We start from the raw sequence: 22197 nt of genomic DNA, 5'->3' as shown, positions 1-22197 counted from the left end.
GAGAGACATCTGGTGGAAGCGGCACAGCTGAAGAATCAGACCAAGCTTTCATGGCCTTTTTATTCATAGACACCTGACCCTTGAGTCAGAAATATACTTCCATGGTATCTTTGGCCAACAGTTTAAGTTGCTGCTTCTCTAAGTAAATCACAAGAGAAAAAAGCAGACTATACAATGCCTTAGGGATGAAAGCTTGACACATCTCACGAGTCATGGTCGTTGGAAGCACCTAAAGAGTCGCTGCTCACTACAATCTTTATGGGGAACCTATCTCCTGCTCTGGCATTTCCCCCTTCTGGATGACATGAAACCCAACAACCAGAAACATGGCAAAACAGGGATAAGAAAAGCAAAAACAACCAAAGAACAGGGCACTTACCTGAAGCACAAGAAACCAGCAGACGGAAGAGCATTCAGATCGACAATCGAAGATGGTGGTCATACTGGCTGCAAAGCTGTTCTGAGGATGGTATATCAGGACATCACCTTTATGCCCTATGCCTTGCCCATTACAACCTAAAGGGTTTGATCCTTGAAAGCCCACAGTGTTGTGCATATGTGGCAGGACAGCTCTGAAGGGCATAGCACCCAAACCTGGCTTGGTAGACGGAGCTCAACACGAGCTGCCTAAGTTGTTTGGGTTTGTGAAAGGTGCCCTGAAGTTTTAGAACCTGGCCAGCTGTTACATCCTTGGCAAAATACAACCCATATAGCTTAGGCTACTGCAGCAATGATCAATATGCTGAGCATCAGTCCTTACTTTTGAACATTACCACCAAGTATGTGATGAGGGTCTCCTTTCAAGATACATACCACTCAAATAAGAGCAGAAACCATAACCCCAAAGTAGCTGTTAGGGGGATGTATCTGTATCTCTACTTTGCCTCTTGTTATCTGCTGAAACAGGGCCTGGGTTTGGGCTCAACTCCAAACTACCCAAGGTAGGAGCTGGCAACATGCGAAACCCAGAAAGCTATTTTAAGGATGAACTTACCTGCAGAAAGGCACACATTATGTCTGCCTGTGTGTTCCTTCACATTTTTAACCATTTGATTGACCTTCCTGCCATTCCCAACAGTGGGCACTCTTAATAGCCACCACCTCACCACATTGTAAGACAGGCCTTGAGCTTCTTGATCTTGCTTGCTCAGATGGCCAAGCTGAATTGCTAACTTACGATAGTGCTTTAAGACATGTTCTTAACCCCGAGCAAAAGAACCAATGCTGGCATGCGCTCTATCTCATTATCAAGTTCCTACTGTTCTACTACATCAAACAGAAACTTCCTCCAATGATTTAAAGGCTTAAATCTAAAAACTGATCAACAGAAAAGAACTGGTGGGCTCTAGGGCTGGGCATGCTCTCACAACTCAACCCTTGAAGCAATGGCATTCATCTGTGGAAAATGCAGATGGCTTGGACTGCAAGAGCAGAAGACCATCAAACTATTGAGAAATCCAAGCTGCCAGCACAATGTAAAGTATTACAGGCAATGGATCAATATTTTTCCATACAGAATCTAGACTGAACATAGCTCTGCCTCTTTTTATCTTAAAACAAGTAATCTCCGTGGTATTCCCAAAGTCTCAAAACAACTCACTAAAGTGTAGTGGGTCCAAAAACAAAACAGTGTAAGAAACTTCTCTGTGTGGAAGATTTTCAGTCCATATATTTCTAGTTAATCACTGTATATTAATCACATCAGACAATAGTAGTAGAAGTAGCAAACTTATACTTGTCTTAAGTCAAAACAAAACAAAACAAAAAATAATAGAAAATATATAATTGTACAGCATTACTAAGTATTCAAAAGTAATCCAAGCAAGGCAGACAGTCTGTTTCCAGTAGAAAATCCTTTATTAAGTACACAGACCACTTAATAAAGGGTTTTCGACTGGAAACAGACTGCCTGCCTTGCTTGGATCACTTTCGAATACTTAGTAATGCTGTACAATTATACATTTTCTATTATTATTTTTTGTTTTGTTTTGACTTAAGACGAGTTTAAGTTCGCTACTTCTACTACTATTGTCTGATCTGATTAATATACAGTGATTAACTAGAAATATATGGACTGAAAATCTTCCACACAGAGAAGTTTCTTACATTGTTTTTTTTTTTTTTTTTGTCCTCTTTTTAACTTACTAACTTCTCTGCTTTCTCCTCCTCCAGCATGGATCTTACTTCCTAACCACAAGGCAGTGTTTTACACTACCCCTAGTAATGAAAAAAAGAAGTTATGTCTTACCATAACGTTCCATCTGTATTGTTGATCCTCGTTCAGTCATTACGCATGAGTATCGGTTCCAAGCTCGGAAAAGAGTTGGCCATTTTCCAAGCTCGCGTCAGCTTCAAACTCTCTCAAGCTAAACTCTTACCCACAATTTCCCTCTCCCTGTTACCTCAGATTGAGTTTGCAAGTTAAAAAAGGTAGAGCCTACCTCTGGTCAAATAACCTAAGAGAACCGGATAGTGAGATCTACTAGAAACCACAGGAGGGGGAAGGAGGGAGGGTTGTAATAAGAGAACGAGGATCAACAATACAGATGGAACTTTATGGTAAGACATAACTTCTTTATCTGATATTGTTAATCCTCGTTCATTCCTTACACATGGGACAGAGTCGCCAGCTACCTCTATTCCTGGGAGGCTCTCATGGAAGGACATTCCTGAGCACCATAGAACCGAAAGATGCTATTCCCCTGGAGGCCAAATCCAATTTGTAATGACTGATAAAGGTATGAGGTGTAGCCCAAGTTGCAGCTGCACAGATGTCATGTAAAGAAGCTTTGGCATGGAAGGCAGCAGAAGTTGCCACCGACCTTGTTGAATGAGCTTTCATGGTAGTAGGCAATGAGATATTACACTGTGTATAAATAAAGGTCACACAGTCCTTCAACCATCTAGCTAATGTGACCTAAGCAACAGCAGATCCTAATCTAGGTCCAGAAAAGGCCAAAATTAACTTGTCAGATTTACGAAAGGGTTTAGTCCTGTTCAAGTAAAAATGGATTTGCCTGTGTATATCTAGGGTATGTAGATAATACTCTCCTCTGTTTGAATGGTTGGGAAACAAAACTGGCAATTCAATGGCTTGATTAATGGACATTTCAGAGATCACTTTAGGCAGAAATGATGAATTAGTTCTCAGAGACACTATCTCTATAAAAAATCAAGTATGGACTCTTGATACATAAAGCTTGAAGTTCAGAAATACGTCTGGCAGAAGTAATGGCGACCAAAAACAAGGTTTTCTATGACAAATACTTGAGGTCGCACGAAGAGGCTGGTTTGAAAGGTGACATTATCAGAGCATGTAGAACTAATGATAAATCCCATGGTTGAACAGGTTCTCTAAAAAGTGGCTACAGATGATTCACACCTTTTATGAAGGTCTTGCACAATTTATGGGACATAAGAGAAGAATCTTGGACACCCTCATGAAAATTAGAAATTGCAGCCAAATGAACTCTAATGGTAGTGGCCAATAGACCCGACTGAAACAAGTCGGCCAAAGAGTCTAGTATTATTGACACTGGTGCTGAAAAGGGGTCTACTTATTTATCTTTCAGCCAACAGGTAAATCTTTTCCACTTGCTCAGATAAGTAATTCTAATGAAATACTTATGAGAAGCAATGAGAAAATCACGTATTAGTAAAGAAAGATCATTCTGCCTGGCAATCGAGGGAATTGGAGTAGCCACGCCGTGAGCTTCAGGCTGTTCAAGTTGGGATGAATCAGGTTCTGTGGATGTGAGATCAACTCCCGAGGTTGGATGCAGAATCCATGGTCGATCTAGTAGGTGAGGCCAAAGGAAGGGGAACCAAATCTGTCGAGGCCAATTTGGTGCTATAAGGATTACACCTTGCTCCTCAACCGACGGGCTTTCTTCAGAAACTGGGGAATTAGGGGAAAGGATGGAAATGCATAAAGAAGACCCGTGGAATAGAGCATCCCTGGGTGGCTGTCCCGGAGGGGGAATCAGGGCGAAGTAATTGCTGCATTTGTAGTTGGTTGGGGATGCAAAGAGATCGCAGCGATGACAGCCCCAGCGGTGGAAGATCTCCGCCGCTATCAAGGGATTCAGGGACCACTTGTGAGGTTGAAGAATGCACCTGCTGAGTCTGTCTGCTATCACGTTGGAACTCCCAGGAATGTGCACTGCTAGAAGAAAACAGTTGGTAGCCATCGCCCATTGCCATATCCTCAAGGCCTTTTGACAAAGGGGGTAAGATTTGGTTCCACCTTGCTTGTTCATGTACCAGACCACTGCCATGTTGTCTGACTATCGCAATTGTCCCAGACAGCAGCAGGGGACGGAATGCTTGCAATGCCAGAAGCACCGCCCTCAGCTCTAGAACATTTATATGCAGATGGGCCTCCAGTTCGGACCAAGTGCCTTGGACTGTCTGTCCCTGACATAGCCCCCCACCCCCATCCCATCAGGGAGGCGTCCGTGAATACTGTGGCCTTGGGTTGCTGGGGGAAGAAGGGACGAGACCATTGTGAGAGATTGTGTGTCATCCACCAATTTAAATCCTGTTTTCACCTGTGGGTTACATGAATCATGGCTGAAAGGGGATGCTGAAAAGGATACCATTCGGTGAGAAGTAGCCATTGTAGAAGCCTCATGTGAAACCTGGCCAGGAGAACAATAGTGATGGAGGCTGCCATGGAACCCAACAGCTGTAGAACCGAGTGAACCGTGGATTTTTCCTTTGAAAGGATTGGAAGTAGTTGCTGCTTTATCATTAGAATTCTGTGCTCTGGAATAGCAGCTCTGCAGTTTTTTGTGTCCAAGATAACACCTATGAATTCTGTCGACTGAGATGGGGTGAGATTGGATTTTTGCTAGTTTATGGTTATGCCTAGCCTTTGAGCAATGAGGAGAGAGTATGCCAGGCCTTTTTCCAGTAGATGTCTGGTGAGGGCAGAAATGAGCCAGTCATCTAAGTATTGAAACACCTGGAATCCTTGAAGTCGCAGGTGAGCTGACAATTGCCATGCACTTTGTCAACACTATGGGGGCTGTAGAGAGTCTGAAAGGCAATACTCTGAGCTGGTAGTGACTGGCTCCCGCACGAAAGCGCAGAAATCTTCTTGATGACCTGTCCACCTTTATGTGGTCGTATGCATTTTAAAGATCAAGAGAGCACATCCAATCGTCTTTTTCCAACAGCGGGAGGATAGACTGTATTGTGACCATCTGGAATTTTTGTACTCTCTCAAACTTGTTCAATACACCGAGATCCAAAATTGGTCTCCAGTCCCCAGTTTTCTTTGGCACCAAAAATAGTCTTGAGTAGAATCCGGATCCTATCTGGTCTGGAGGGACTATTTGGATGACTCTTTTTCTTAGCAGCTTTTCTATCTCTAGTGCTGCTTCTTCCCTTTGACAGGGTGGAACATCGGGAAGATTGTTTTGAAGGGATGGGACAGAGATCGAAGGGGATATGATAACCTCTGGTTATAATCCTTTGTACCCAAGAATCGGTGGTGATGGTTAGCCAGGCAGAAGGGTACAAGGAGAAACGTCCCCCAACTACCGCCAGAGGAAAGGAGTTGGGCCGCTCTTCATGAGCACTGGTAGGATTGGCCAGGGAAAGAATCCCTGGAACCCTGGTTACGCGGACCCTCTCTGCCCCGAAATGGGTGTCCTCCCTGTGAGTTTCCCACTCTGCCTCTGGCGGAGAACTCGGCCTGTGTGTCACAGAAAGGACCCTGAGATTTCTTGAACCATATCTTCCCACTCTTTTGGTTTCGGGACAAAGCACGTTGAGGGGAAGAATAACGGACACCTAGGGCAGAAAGGGTCTTACCGTCCTGTTCACATCTAGCCAGTGTGCTTTTAACTTTGGGCCCAAACAACGAAGAGGCCTCAATACAGGCATTAAGAAAAGAAGACAAAGGGTTCCGCGAAGTTGCACAAGCGTATCCAGGCGTGTCGTTTCAGGACCGCAGCTGAACCCGCTGCTCTAGCTGCCCCTTCTGATGCATGAGGTATGAATCGCATAGAGGAGTTAGATATAGATTCAATGGTGGCCAGCTGAGAGGCCACTTTGTCACGGACCTCATCAGACATGGCAAGAGCCAAGGTTTCAGAGAACTCAGAAACCAGATCCCTCTGAAGCCTGGTAAAATGTGCCATATAATTCAGGGACCTGATAGCAAAGGTCGCTGAAGCAAAGGTGCGCTTCCCTATCCTGTCCAGGGCCCGGGACTCTCTGTTAGGTGGATGAACAGTCTGGCTTTCTTCTTCTGCCAGATCCTTTTTTGTTGCGGCCGCCACCACCAAAGCATCCACAGGAAGACCTTTCGACCAATGGGGATCCGAAGCACAAGGGGATAAGATCTTATCTGGCCTCTGGGAAATAGCTTTGACAGTATCAGGAGCCTTCCAAGCACGCTGCACAATGAGCCGGACAAGTTCATCGGCAGGTGGAGTAACCCAGGAGGTAGGGGGCCGGGTGCGAAAGGCCTGCAGGAACACAGATTCCTCAGAGATCGGATTAGAGGACTGCCAGTCACCTCTCAGTTTCAGGATTTTGAGGATATCACCAAAGGATACCCTCAGAGGGTGACCAAGGGGATCCTTCCCTCTCATCGAAATCTGTGTCTTTGGTGAGGGACTCCTCTGTGGAGTCCATGTGCTTCCTTTTACACGAACTTTTCCGGTGGACCTCCTCAGCGGGAGAAGCAGGAGAAGACAGCGGAAAAGGGGATTCCTGATGGAATATGTCCGGCGGCCCCTGCACCCGCTGTCCGCTAGGCGCGACTTGTGAAACCAGTATACCAGAGGAGGGCGATGGTATAGACAGTCTGGAATTGCCAGCAGCAGTGAAAGCCTTCTCCATCAGTTGGAAGGCTGGTCCGTCCGAAGAGGAGTGTGTGTCTAAGACAGGGGGCACCCCTCCCCTAAATGGCTCAGACAGCCGACCCGGTGTTCCTGGATGGCTGTGGAGCAGCAAGCTATGCGCCTCACAGCTGACATCCTGGGTCACAGCAAAACTTTCCTGCCACGAAGGCAACTGCGGTTCCTTAGTGAGATCCGTAAAGGAAACCGCAGAAGGGGAAGACTGTGCTATATCCATGGACTTCAAAGGTAATGAAGGAGGAGAATAAGAAGGGGTCTTTGGAGATGGGTGATCACCTCCCAAGGAAGGATAGTTCCTGAGGGGTAGGATACATCTTGCCAAGAATGCCTGCCTGGTCCACAAGACGCAACACATCATGTTCAGAAAGGCTTCTAGTGGACCTCACGGAGACTGAGGGAGAAACAGGTCTGTCCACAGAAAACGCAGACTTGGTGCCCATCTCATCAAACTGCACCAAGGACAACGGTGCCGAGAAAGACTGGACTACTGTTGTCTGCACCGAAGAAGTCATCAGTGCTGAGGTCATTGTCCGCACTGACACAGGGATCTGTGCCGAAGTGGTTATCGGTGCCAAAGCTGGAACAGACAAAACTGGAGTCAACAATAAAGGCCTCTGTTCCGAGGAAGATCTCGGAACCGATGCGGGCAAGGTCTGCGCCGACTGAACGGTCGGTGCCGATACAGTGGCAATAGTCTGAGCCGAAGAGACCCTCGGTGCCAATATATAGAAAGCTGCAGGAGAGGACGGAGCCGAAATCACTAATGGACCGAAGGCCTCGGTGCCAAAGGTCTAGGCACCGAAAGCACTGGGGCTGACAGAGAGATCCGGAGCTGAAAATTTTGCCTTTTTAGGTTTTGGTTGGTGCAAGTCCCCACACGGGGATGAAAGCAAGGATTTAGCCTTAGTAGAAACATTCATTTTCTTATGGGCTTTAGGAGGGGTTGAGACCTCCGACCCAGAAAGAGCCTCTGAAAAGGGAGATTTTAGAAGTCCCTTCAGTATCAGCTTTGTTCTAACAAAGTTCTATTAGAAAAGTTCTCACAAACAGTACAGGGTGGTTCAACAGATAAATGGGAAGCTCCCAAACAATAAACACACAGAGTGTGCATCAGAAGTAGGAAGTGTGTGTCCACAATCAGAACACCGCTTAAACCCCAGACTACCTTTTTTATCTGCCATATTAATTAATAGAAAAGTACCAACAATGGTACAAGAGAGTACCCAAAGTTATGAGAGAGAAAAGGGAAAAAGATTACCAACGATGGTAAAGAGAAAATACCTCGCGGTAAAAGTAGTAAGAAAAAAACCCAGAAAAACCTGAGGAAAATATGAACGCTAGATGCGACAGGCTAAGAGACAATAAAATATCAACTTTTCTGACAGAAAAGTAGTCTGCAAAGCAATTAAACAACAACTGACTGTACTTAGCTCAAGAGAAGTAGCTTGACACGACCGGATGGCATCACGGCAAATGAAATCTGGGGTAACAGGGAGAAGGGAATTGTGGGTAAGAGTTTAGCTTGAGAGTTTGAAGCGGACGCTAGCTTGGAAAATGTCCGGCTTGGTTCTGAGCTCGGAACCGATACCCATGTGTAAGGAATGAACGAGGATTAACAATATCAGATTAAGCTATTTCCTTGAAGTGCTAGCGAACCTACTCCCAGCAGTCAGTTAAATACCATTTATCTTAGATCTCCCCTGAAAAGGTCACAGGCAACAGGCCTAAATGGATTTTTCCAAAGAACAAAATAAAAATCTTAACCTGATCTATTAATGCAGGGGTATCCACTTGTGATAAAAGTGACATGAGTGTGACTAGTATCTCAGGTACTGGAGTGTTGATTTGAGGTGGAAGGAGGTGGATAAAAGCATAAGTAACAAATTACCTTTGCTCCTTCCTCAGGAGGGAAAGCACAGAACATCCAACTGCAGGATCATACTCTGTGAAGCCAGAGGTTTAAACTCTGAAATGGAAGAAAAAAATGAAATAATGTAGATGGGCTTCCCAGCAATGAGCAAAACTGCCGCAGACTTGCTATCATCTGAACAGCTTTCTATTGTCCATCACTATGAGGGTTTTGACCCCTGTTTGCCCAGTCTTTCATAAAAGCAGTAACACAGGATGACTAAATGAGCATTTTTACATATCTGTTAACCAGAAGATCACCTAGGTATAGGCCACTTTCAGCAGAGGCACAGGAAGAAATGCTTTACAACAAAACTGCAACAATATCGGGACACATTCGACAACAAAACTGCTACATTACCAAGATGTGATACGAGTAAAACTGAGGTCAGCATACACAATGTCAATATTACATCATATGCTGGTTATTCTCTGAGTACTACCAAGTTAGCAGCTGAACAGTTCAAAGCTGGAAAACAAACAGCAAGAACAGCAGCATTTACAACAGATACACATTTCAGAATTAGCCATTTAATAAACCATAGTGTATGCAGCATGAAAGGCACAGAGTAAGGATGAAAAAGTGAAAGAGGGGCAGTAAAGTACAAAATAGGATGCTCAACACTGGGAAGAGTTTACACGTTTAAGAAATGGAGGAAATAAGGACGCTGTGTATAATACAGAAGGATGAAGGCTCAAAACAGGTGGGTCAGAAGACACCATCAAATAGCTGCATACACAGACTAATTAACAGAGAGTGCTTATACTGTTCACAAATGCAATCTTCTACGGAAACAATACATTTAGGCAGTACATATCATAGTTTTGATATGGCATTAAAAAACACGGTATTACCAAGTTGCTTTTCTGATTCAGAGGTCTAGCAAAGATGAACAAAGCCAGATCTAAGGCAGTGGAGTGGTAAGTGAAGCACTGTATAAATAGCCAGTGTAAAGGATATACAGAATGGAGTGAGTCAAGTTGGAAATGCACAGCAGCAGCAATACAACAACTTAAGTTCATCCACTGGATTTTATTTAGTGATAGGCAGTAGCGGGGATCACTCTGGCAGGTTACATGTCAGACTAGCTACTTTACTTAATTATTGACTTGTTCGAGTTTGCTCAATTGAGTAGTATGCAGGTTAGTAAAGACACCATATGCACAGAAGAGGCTGTAATTATGCATCAACTGTGATTAAAAACAGTTTATACAGTAAGCCTGTTTTTTGTTTTTGTTCTTAACTATTTTAATTAATGACATGTTAGTCAATTTTCAGACTGTGGCCAATTATGACTTTAGTTACATGAAGGTGAAAAGGCAAGTAAAAGACTGAGTTAATATTACAGTTTTCACTAATACAAGAAACTGGTGGGGAGAACAATCCAAGCATTACATAGTACAGAGACCCAAAAATAATAAAAAAAAGTTGGTATTCTACATTAAAGGCAGATCCCCTCTCTCTTCCTCTTTTAATGAGGAGCACAAACAGCAGTGACTGTCATCACCTGAAGGGAAACAAAATTAACTCAAGTTAAGCGAATCACAACAATCCTGTTAATACATTCTGAGGGGCAGAAGCGGGCCATTATCTTTTGGAAAAATGGGTAATATATGAACGCAACTAAATTAAATATTTAATTAAAACTGACCTGGGCAGATAAGAATATCATCCTCCTGGTCCTCCAAAGAAATGTCACTTCCAGTGCTTGAGTCGCTTTTTCTTCTGCCCATAGATCCCACTTTAAGGAGTCTATATGAGAGTGGTCACAAGTAAATAGTCAAAATGTAAACAATGAAGCCCCAGAAACAGCAACATTAATGTTAAAGGACTGATATATTACAAGAATAGCTACTGTAAATTACAGTAAAGGTTGCACTTATCGTATTTAACTAAAACAAATGCACAGACTAATGACCATGTTACTAATACAAAATTACATACAATAAAAAAAGTATACAAGAACCATTATTAGCAGGACTCAAACCAAACAATAAAAAATAACAGCTTTTTTTCCTAGAGTTCATTTCAAAGACAAAAGTATTCTTACTCTATTCTTTGGCATTTGAGTCTCTGTGATAATGCCTCTTAGAAGTTCTTTTAACTTACTGTATTTTTACAAATGCAAACAATGCAACGTGATCTTCAACAGGGCTTATACAATGTTCTAATACTTAGAAAATTCCTTCCATTGTCCTCTTGCACAGCTTTTCAGATTTCCTTCTAATGCTTATGCAAAGGACTGCATGCCCCCAAATCCCATTTGCTTTATATCAACATCCTTACTCTCAAGCTTGAAGGAATGCACTTCCCCAGTCCTCATTTATGGTCACATTCAACTGGATACCATCTAGGAAGAAAATTATTTAAAAACAGTATGAGTATGGTAAAAAACATGAAGTACTAAAACGTGTCAAGACAGAGGACATCTACAAGAACAATGGACGATAAGGGGAAAAAAAACTGCATAAAGCTCTCTCACAGATGAGCTGACATGGTGAATATTCACATCTCTATGATGTCCTACTTTATGAGTCCTTTGCAACAAGTTAACACATGGGAAGAACACTAAACAGTAGGACCAAGAAAGATGTGAACAAACAAGAAGATATCAAAACTGGATGACCTACAGAACAGCTTTTCCTAAAAAAGTTTTTTTTGAAAGATTTAATAATAATGTGGGGTAGTTTTCCTTATAACCCCTATTTGAAGTCCTAGTTGTACATAAACTGCAAGCTGGTGATACTAATTTGTCAGGTAGTACTGTCACACTTTTGATTATTTAAGTCTTCAATAGATGGCAAGCTTTGCATTGAGAAAAATGCAGACATTGTTAATGCATACCTTCAACAAGGGCTTACTTTTGTATGATGATAGAACACAATGCTATGTGCAAGCCATTTAGAGAGGATATATTCGACAACACAACAGCCCTCTTCTCCATGTGATGTGCAAATTATTTTAGAGAGGGCTCTGAAACGAACGATCACAAAACAGTCATTCCTAAGACAGATCCTGTCCCTCTGAAAGAGAAAGCAAGGCTCCTAACCCATAAAGTCTAACTCAGAAATCTAATAAACCAAGGTAATGCTGACTAGAAAGACAAGTCTTTCAAGATATGAACTTCAGTTCTGCCAAAGCAGCCAACTTAAAAATAGCCCGAATACCAAAGGCTTAGTATTTCTGTGTCGGTTGCTGTCGCTTCAGGACTGACATCAGGTTGTCAGTAGTATAAAGTAAGGCAGCCGACACCATTATATCAGTTTTTCTTGCCCTGTCAGAAGCCCCCAAGTGGGAGCCAGGATATGGTGGAAGAACCCCACTAGTATAAAGTAAATACCAAAAAGTTCCTTGTAATAAGAGAGAGAGAGAAAGGGGGATGGAGGGAGGGAAACGTTGACTGCAACAGTGAATACACTCTAACATCTACATTTATAGTAAGTGTACAAAACTGTACTATGTTCTTTGTGTTTTACTGTTGCAGTCATCAGATTTGGGTTGATTCCCAAAGCAGAGGAAAAAGGTGAAGGCAGTCAAGAAGACTAGGGGCCGAGGGAGATGACATAGTGGCAGATGGGACAGGCTGCGCAGCAGTGGTTACCAGTGTTGGAGTGGCCAGTCTGGGGCAATCAGGATTGCATCTGGTTTTTCCTCCTTTATTTTGAGCGGTACCCTGGTAATGAGAGGTAGTGGGGAAATGCACTGACCGAGAGGCTGACCCACTGGAAAGATAGAGCATCCACTTTCCAGGCCCTGCAGTGAGGCTCCCTGGTGCAGAACTTGCTGAGCTGATGGTTGGAGTGGGAAGCAACAAGGTCTACCTTCGGGGTGTCCCATTTCTGAGTTGTAAGAGTGAAGATTCTTTGGTTTAGCTGCCACTTGTGTGGGTCCAGAAGATTTCTGTTTAAGTTGTCTACCAGAGAGTTGAGAGAGCCTGGCAGGAATTGTGCTAACATTTGTAGTTGCATGGGTGAGGTTGTGTGCCAAATGGTCATGCCGAGTCTGCATAGAGGGTAGGAGTGAGTCCCTCCCTGCTTGCTGATATACCACATCACTGTGGTGTTGTCTGTTTTGATCAGTAGAGCCCCTGAGGAGAGAAGGGGTCTGAAAGCTGTCAATGTGTGCTGGACAGCTAACATCTCTTTTTGGTTGATGTGCAGATGTAAATGATGTGGGCTCTATTGGGCCTGTATGCACCTGCCGTTCAGGTGTGCACCCCAGGCATAGTCTGATGAGTCTGTGGTGAGGGTCTGGGTGGTGTGGGGTTGTGAGAAGGGTAGCCCCTTGTTGTGGTAGCATGCTGCTGCCCACCAAAGGAAATCTTTTCTTAGACAAGGTAGCACTGGTATAAGAGTTTCCAGGTCTTGAGAGTGTTGGCACCAAAGGCTTTTTAGGTACCACTGAAGTTTCCTCATATACAGTCTGGCATATGGAATGAGTAGAATGCAAGATGCCATGAACCCCAGAGCTTGCAGGATTTTCCTTGTGGATAACTCGGGTCTGGTGGCTAGTTGAGAGAAATAGGCTGCCAGTAAGTTTGCTTTTCTGGTGTAAGGAATACCACCTGGGATGCTGTGTCCAGGCTTGCTCCCAGGAATATAATTTTTTTTGGGTGGGTACCAGTTTGGATTTCTTTTCGTTGATAGTATACCCTAGGGAGGTCAGTAGGTCCCTTACAAAAGGCCAGGTGCTTGAACAGCTTTTCCTGACCGTCTGCCTGAATTAGGCAGTCGTCCAAGTATGGGTAAATATGAATATTTCTTTGCCTGCAAAAAGAAATGGAGGGAGCCAGGCATTTTGTGAAAACTCTGGGAGCAGTAGATAAGCCAAAGGGAAGTGCAGAGAACTGAAAGTGCAGAAATCCTGCTCTGAAACGTAGATATTTCCTGCAGGACTCCCTGACTGGGATGTGTAAGCAGGCTTCTTTCAGGTCTAGGGTGGTTAGCCAGGCATCTTTGGAAAGCATAGGTAGTAGCAGTTGAAGGGTGAGCATTTTGAATTTTGGTATCACCAGGAAGGTGTTTAGAATTGATACATCAAGGATGGGGTGCCACGTGCCCTCTTTTCTAGGTACCAGGAAGAGCCTGGATTAGAAACCTTGGCCTATCTGTTCTGCAGGAATGTGCTCTATTGCCTTCATGGAGAAGTAGGGAAAGGACTTGCTTTGTGGCTTCTGCCCACTGGTATGGAGGTAGATCTGGGAACCCTTCTGGGGTTGGTAGAGTGTGGAAAGAAAATCTGTATCCCTGGGACACTATGTTGAGGACCCAGCGGTCGTTGGTAATGGTGGCCCAGGTGCTTGTGTGGAAGGAGTGTTTTCCTCCCAGAAGCAAGTGCAGGTGGGCAGAGGGAGGGGGGTGGAAGTGGAGAGTCAATGTGAGTTCTTACCATGAGGGTGTGGCTTTGCACTCCCTGGTTTAGAAGTGAAGGTACTCCATTGATTTGATATCTGCATTCCCTGTGGCTGTTGTCTGGGGGGGGGTCCTGCTTCCCTGGGGTCTGGGCTGAACTAACCTGGAGGGGGCAGGAAAGGACGAGTGTTTGGAGGGGCAATGCCTACTGAACCTGGGTGGCAGAAAATCTAACTGTCTGCATAGTTTTAGCCTGTTCTTTAATCTTTTTTAAGACCTCCTCTGCCTTGGTGCCAAATAAGCTGTCTTTGTGTAAGGGTGCATCCAATAGTTTAGATTTGACATGGTCTGGGCAAGGGCTGTTCCTTAAACCAAGCATGCCTTCTAAGGACAGAACCGGTGACTGCTGCTGCCCTGCAAGATGCTTCTAGGGCATCAAAACCACAGTGTAAGGTGTGCTTAGTTACTTGACTCGCAGAATGCATTCAGTCTTGCAACTCTATTTTCTGCACAAACAGGAAAAGTTGATATTTTTGTCTGAGGAGTTCCATGGTATACTGCTGGATATTTAGCATATGGAACTGACAATTTAGTGCTCTAACAGTGAGAGTAGCAGAGGTGTATACTTTTTTTACCTCATCAAATACTCAGGAATCCCTACCTGAGGGTGTGGGTTTCTTAGCAGACATTGCTTTAATTCCTTTAGGCCCTTGGGAGATAAAGTACAGTTGTGTACACTTACCATAAATGTAGATGTTCTGAAAGGGTCTCGGTAGAGGCCTGCGGCTCAAAAGTAGCGGGCATCACGTGCTACGAAAGCACCTCACTGAGTATCGGCGACTGGCTTAGTAGAAGCTTCGTCGTCGGTTTTGGACCTAGACAGTCCATCTGTCTTTTTCCTTGCGTTTTTTGTGAACTACGGTAGTCGGATTGCTAACCGATGACATTTCAGGATAGTTAAATATTGAACCAAAATATTTAGAAGCAAAAATATAGCGACACTTAATAGTGTGTTGGTTAAATTTAGCACAAAACCAACAGCAAGGCACGTTGTGATCAGGGCCTAGGCAAGGAATACAGTACAAATGAAAATCCTTATGAGGTATTTGCTTCCCACAAGTAATACAATTATTAACTTTTACTGACATTGGTAAGGAGCAAGAAAAAGTTTCCCCAACGGGGTACTTAGCTTTAGTTTGAAGACTTTGGTTCTGAAACTCGAAAATTAAAATTTCAGGAGTCAGCCGACCGGCACTTGCGAACTGCTTTTGCTTCAGGCACCATGCAGCAAGAAAGACGGATTAAAATGGCGTCAGCTGCATGTTTTATACCCCTGATGACCTGACGTCATGGAAGAGGAGACAGCAACCGACGCAGGACCCAAGACTTTGTTATTCAGGCTGAATGAGGGCAACCTGCCAGCAGATTACCCAAATGTAATGACTGCAACAGTGAAACACGAAGAACATCCTTAGGGTCAGCAGTAGAATTTTTGAAAAGAAATTTGTGCAAGTCGGGGACTTTAATACCTGTCAGGTTTCCTGGGAGTGGGAAGGAGGATGTCAGGATTTAAACTAGATTCCATGAAAACATCATCCATATCATTCAGGACAGGAGGAATGACCAGGGGTCTGTGCTGTGAAAGATCTAAAAATTCCCTGAGTCTCTTTTTAGACTGAGGGTAGTCCTGACATTCCCATTGGAAATGTTTCCTTAAAGTATGAAGAGTTTCCCCAAAGGAAAAATACTCAGGTGGAGAGGCTGAAAGGAATGGATTCCTCTGCATCAGAATCCTCATAAGCAGAGAGGGGTTGCATGTCTTCATATTCAGAGGCATCGGAGTCATCGGACTCCTGTTCAGATAAGACTACTGGGGACAAATCTTTATTTTGGAAGGGGTAGCCTGGCTTCCCCTGATCAACATTATAAGGTCTTCTGCCATTTTAAGCATTTGAGATTGAGGCAAGGAAGCAGGTGCCAGAGGTGGGGTCATTGGTTTCTTGGGTGTGGTTTGTACCCTGGGCCATAGAAACTCTGTAGTTTTCAAAAGAACAGAAGACGCGAAAGAAGTCTGCTTGAGTCGAGAATCGGTAGTGGTAGAGACAACCACAGGATCCTTTAATCGATGAAGAGTTTTGCAACATACCGGACTCCAAAATGGTCTCAGTAGCAGCCTGCAAATCCACACTAGCGGGCATCAGGGGCTGCGAAAGCACCTCAGTGAGGACCAGAGAACTGACGAATAGCTTAACGGAAGCGCCGTTGGAAGGTTTGGACCTGTGCATTCTGTCTCTGTCTTTATCCTTACGTTTTTTCAGAAGATCTGATGTCGGATGGCTTATCAAAGCCATATCGGAAATTGAGGACTGAAAGCAAAAATGTCTAGCTAAAATAAGGGCCCAACGACGTATACTTCTGGAGTTGAACAAAGCACAAAAGCAACAGCGGGGGAGCGTCGTGGTCTGGGTCTAAGCAAGTGACACAGTAAGAATGAAAGTCTCGGTGTGGTATTTACTTTCCACAGGTGAAACAATTGCTAACCTTTTCTGACATCTGTTAGAGCAAGAAAAAAGGATCCCCAACGGGGTACTTCGCTTTAGAAGACTTCAACCTCAACTCGGAAAACAAAACTCAGTTAGCGGCCGACCGGCACTTGTGTGAACTGCTTCTGCTTCCAGCTCCTCGGCAAGAAAGAGTGATGTAATGGCGTCGGCTGCCTTACTTTTTACTATTGACAACCTGACGTCAGACCTGAAGCGACAGCAACCGACGCAGAAATACTAAGCCACTGGTAATTGGGCCGACGGAGGGCAACCCTGGCAAGGATAACAATGTGATGACTGCAACAGGGAAACACGAAAAACACTGACATCCTTACTAAGCACCAGAAGCAGAATTAGGAAAAGTACAGTTGTGTACACTTACCATAAATGTAGATGTTCGAGTGCATTCACTGTTGCAGTCATTACATTTGGGTAATCTGCTGGCAGGTTGCCCTCAGTCGGCCTGAATTCCAAAGTCTTGGGTCCTGCGTCGGTTGCCGTCTCCTCTTCCATGACGTCAGGTCGTCAGGGGTATAAACAAGCAGCCGACACCATTTTCTTTAGTTTTTCTTGCCCCAGATGCCAGGTGCCCCCAAAAAGGTAGCAAATATATATATACACACACACACATTATATATATATATATATATATATATATATATATATATATATATATATATATATAAACATGCAACAATACAAATTTTACCTTCATCTACAAGCAAATACACCACATAGGTTGTAGAAGATAGTGAAGGAAAGAGAAACTCCAGAATAAAAAAGGGATGGTGGGCGGGTAACCTGGACTGCAACAGTGAATACACTCGAACATCTACATTTACGGTAAGTGTACACAACTGCACTATGTTCTTCGTGTTTCAATGTTGCAGTCATTACATTTGGGTAGAATCCCAAAGCTATGGATGGAAGGCTGGAGCTAAATTGCATTAGGGGCGGCTATAAGGCCCTGCAGAACTGCAGTGGCAAAGCCTGCCCTGGACTTGAAGAGGCAAATGATAATGCTTTGAAAAAGTGTGAACAGAACTCCCAAGTAGCAGCCTCTAGAATGTCTTTGTTTGGTACTCCTCTGAGAAAGGCTGCTGATGTAGCTGCATCTCTGGTGGAATGAGACCTAATGCCCTTGGGCACAGGTTTGCCATGGTGTAAGTAGCAGAAATGAATGCAGTGGCTTATCCACTTTGAAATGGTCTGCTTTGAAATAGCCTTTCCTTCTGATCCTGCAGCATATGTCACTAGTAACTGCTCAGTTTTTCTTAGAGCTTTATTCCTACTCAAGTAGAATCTTAGCTGCCTGTGTACGTCCAATGAATGCAGAATCCTCTTCCCCTTGTTCTGCGGATTTGAATAAAAGGTTGGCAGATGAATAGTTTGGTTAAGAGCCACACTGGAAACCACCTTAGGCATAAATGAAGGATTGGTCCTCAGACACCCTGTCTGGGTAAAATATGATAACAGGCTCCACAGCCATGAGGGCCTGTAGCTCCGAGACTCTTCTTGCTGAAGTAATTGCTAGGATTGGAGCGGTTTTCCATGATAAGAACTTTAGATCTGCAGCAGCAGCTGGTTCAAATGGAGGCAGGGTGAGCTTTTCCAACACATAATTGAGGTCCCATGCAGGTATTAGTGATCTTCTGGGAGGCCTTAAATTTTTGGATCCTCTAAGATACTGCTTTAGTAAAGGCTGAGAAAAGATTGGTGGCTCTGTATTCTAATGAGCCGAAATGGCAGAGGCATGGATTTTTATTGATGAGAAAGAGAGGCCTTTGTCAAGCATCTCAGTCAAGTATTGTAATATCTGAGGAATATTTGGTTCTGCTGTATCAGTTCCTTGTGCTTGATTCCATAGAATCTCTTCCATTTATCAGCATAAGATTTTCTAGTACTAGGCCTTCTGGCTTCCAAAATGACATCCATCACAGCTTTACTGAGAGGTGGTGTTTGCATAACTACATGATCAGTCATGCTGCCAGGTTCAGTGTTTGGAGCTGATTGTGCAGGATCTGATTGTTTTGCTGGGACAGTAACTGAGGTCTTTGAGGTAAGGTCCAAGCTTGGTACTGAGACAAGTTCCTTAGGATTGGGTACCAGTACTGGCATGTCCAGTCCAGGGCAATTAATATCATCTTTGGTTTCTCTTGTCTAACTTTTAGTAGGACCTTGGGAAGAAGAGGCAGTGGAGGAAGGCGTAAACGGATATGTTTTTCCAACTGAAGGATAGGGCGTCCACTTTCCATGCTTGTCTGTGTTAAGTCCTTGTGCAGAATCTTTTCAAGTGATAATTTTGAGGAGAGGCAAACAGATCCATGTCCGGGCTCCCCCATTTCTTTGTTATTATGCTGAAGACTTGTGGATCTAGTTTCCACTCGTGAGGGTCCATAAGGTTTCTGCTTAAGTCGTCTGCCAGAGTATTTTGTTGTCTTGGCAGGAATTGAGCTTGTAGATGTACTTGTTAAGTCAAAGCTGTGTTCCACAGTGCCATGGCTAGTCTGCAAAGGGGGTATGAATGCGTGTCCCCCTGCTTGTTTACATACCACATAACCGTGGTGTTGTCCGTCTTTATCAGTAGTTGTCCCGGATGAAGTAAGTCCTTGAAGGCTGTCAGGGCATTTTGAACAGCTAACATCTCTTTTTGGTTGATATGCAGATGCATTTATTTTGGGGTCCATATGCCCTGAATGCATATTCCCGCCAGGTGGGCCCCCCCCATGCATAATCTGATGCGTCTATTAAGGTTTGGCTGGCAGGGGTAGAGTGAAGGGCCATCCCATGTTTTGGTGACATGCCTTTGCCCACCATAGAAACTCCTGTTGCAGGCAGGGAATGAGGGGACTAATTGTTTCCAGGCTGCGACAATGTTGACTCCATAAACTTTTTAGGTACCAATGAAGTTTCCTCATATGCAGTCTTGCATATGGAATCAGTAGAATGCAGGATGCCATGAACCCCAAAGCCTGCAGAGTTTGTCTTGCAGATAACTGGGTTTTTGTTGCCATCAGTTTGAAGTAAGTAGTCAATTGCCTTTGTCTGGCATGAGGAAAGCCATCTGGGCAGTTGTATTCAAGCTTGCACCCAGGAATGTAATATTTTGAGAGGGTACCAGTTGTGATTTCTTTTCGTTTATTGTGTACCCTAGGCATGTTAGAAGCCTTTTCACAAACGCCAGCTGCTGAAGAAGAATGTCCTTGTTCTCTGCTTGAATGAGACAGTTATCCAAGTAATGATATACTTGTATACTTCTTTGTCTGCAAAAATCAATTACTGGTGCCAGGCACTTTGTAAAGACCCTGGGCGCAGTAGATAAGCCAATGTGCAGTGCAGAGAATTGGTAATGCATTAAGACAGCCTTGAAACTGAGGTATCTTCTGCACGATTCCCTTATTGGGACATGCAGGTATGCCACTTTTAGGTCTAATGTCACCAGCCAAGCATTCTTGCCCAGCATGGGCAGAAGCTGCTGCAAAGTTAGCATTTTGAATTTTGGAATGTCCAGGAATGTGTTCAAAATTGATAAATCCAGTATTGGCCTCCAGGCCTTGTCCTTTCTGGGTACCAAGAACAGTCTTGAGTAAAAACCCTGTCCTTTTTCCTGTTCTGGTACTGGCTGAATAGCCCCCATATCCATGAGGGTCGTAACCTGTTTCTGTGCCTCTGCCCACTGATTCTTTGGCAGATCCGGCCAACTGTTTGCCATTGGGAGAGAATGGAAATTGAATCTGTATCCCTGTGATACTATGTTTAGCACCCACTTGTCCTGTGTTATTAACTGCCAATTTTGAGCAAAAGGTGCTAATTTTCCCCCTAAGGGTGCTGCCAAAAGGCAAGTGCTTGGTGATGGCAGAGGGAAGTCATTGGGACTGTTTTTTCTGTATGGTTGCGCTTTATCTCATCCACATTTGGAGGTAGAAGCACCCCATTGCTTTGACCTGTAAGAATCTTGGGCCTGGTATCTAGAACCTTTTGGGTGCCTGGATTTGCCCCTTTGAGCTTTGTTGGACACAGGAAAGGACCAATTTTTTGTAGGCCAGTGTCTACTGAATCGTGGTGGCTGCACTTGTAAGAAGTCTTTTACAGTTTGTATAGACTTAGCTTTGTCCTCCATTTTCTTTAAAACCTCGTCTGCCTTAATACCAAACAGAGTATCATGCTGTAAAGGTGCATCCAGTAATTTAGCTTTAACATGATCAGGCAAATTTTGCTCTTTTAGCCAGGCATGCCTCCTAATCACAGATCCAGTAACTGCGGCCCTGCAGGAGGCCTCTAAGGAATCAAAACCACATTGCAAAGTATGCTTTCCAACTTGTTCAGCTGCCTGCAATAATTCCTGCAATTCTTTATTTTCTGCACATTCAGAAATCAACATAATTTTCTGTTTCAGCAATCCCATAACATGTTGATACTTGAGCATATGAAACTGGCAGTTTAAGGCCCTAATTGCCAAGGTTGCAGATGTATAAACCTTCTTTCCCCATCTATTCAGTGCCCTTGAATCTGTCAGGGGGTAGGATTTTTTGCTGTTGAAGCCTTAACTCCCTTTGGACCCTGTGAAATAGTTTCAGGGTCAGCAGCAGGGTTTCTAAATAAAAATATGTGTGAGTCAGGGACCCTGTAATATCCGTCAGGTTTGCTGGGAGCCGGAGGTAAGGAGTCAAGCTCGACTCCGAAAACACATCATCCACAATGTCTAAAACAGGGGGTATGGCTAAAGGCCTGTGTTGAGGGAGAAGGAGGAAATCCCTGAGCCTCTTTTTTTGAATCTGAAAAATCTTGACTCTCCCAGTGAAGATGCTCCCTCAAAGTATGCAAGGTTTCTCCAAATGAATAATCCCCTCAGGAGGTGATGCAGATGGAATAGATACCTCTGCATCAGAATCCTCATAGGGAGGAATAGATAATTCCTGATTAGAAGAGGAATCAGAAGAAATAGAAACCTGATCTGAAGATTCATAATCAGTGTCTTGCCTAGGCCTCTTATCAGGAGGGGGATGGGAACCCCTGATAAAGGTAATTAGGTCTTCAGCCATTTTGATCATCTGTTTTCTTAGGCATAGCGGCCTGTGCACGTGGCTCATGCATCAGTTTTTTAGCTTTAGAAATTGCTTTTGTCTTTGGTTTTGCAGCTGTCATCGGTTTTATGTAAAAATGTTGAGGCCTGAATACACCCTCAGAAGCCGGTGCCTGCTCAGCAGCTCCGGACCCATCCGAGGGAGAGACATCCGTGGGTACAATACTTTGAGTATCTTGTGGCGTGCCAGGCTCCACATGGGTATCGGTAGGGGCCTGCGACTCAAAAGTAGCAGGCATCAGAGGGGCTGCAAAAGTGCCTCACAGAGTACCGGCGAACCGGTGACTGGCTTAGGAGAAGCTTTGTCGTTGGTTTTGGACCTCGATGGTCTGTCTCTGTCCTTTTCTTTGCGTTTTTTGTGTACTCCGGTAGTTGGATTGCTATCCAATGACATTTCTGGGTAGTTAAATCTGTTTCCAAAATATTTTGAGGCAAA

General features: G+C 44.1%; 1 protein-coding gene across 5 annotated transcripts in view; it reads right to left on the bottom strand.

The window, feature by feature from the left end:
• The window catches only part of UIMC1 (ubiquitin interaction motif containing 1), a 2105680-nt gene that overhangs the window by 1125029 nt on the left and 958454 nt on the right, over nucleotides 1–22197 (bottom strand). For all 5 annotated transcript variants that reach the window (XM_044069293.1, XM_044069294.1, XM_044069292.1 and 2 more), the window contains one exon: nucleotides 10436–10536. In XM_044069293.1, the coding sequence (XP_043925228.1) occupies nucleotides 10436–10536 (101 nt within the window). The remainder of the gene's footprint in view (nucleotides 1–10435; nucleotides 10537–22197) is intronic.

The sequence above is a fragment of the Protopterus annectens genome, chromosome 4.part0, assembly GCF_019279795.1.
Source record: "Protopterus annectens isolate FY-2018-M chromosome 4.part0, PAN1.0, whole genome shotgun sequence".
In the NCBI taxonomy this organism is placed as follows: domain Eukaryota; kingdom Metazoa; phylum Chordata; order Ceratodontiformes; family Protopteridae; genus Protopterus; species Protopterus annectens.
This window is presented reverse-complemented; position numbering and strand designations above follow the sequence as displayed.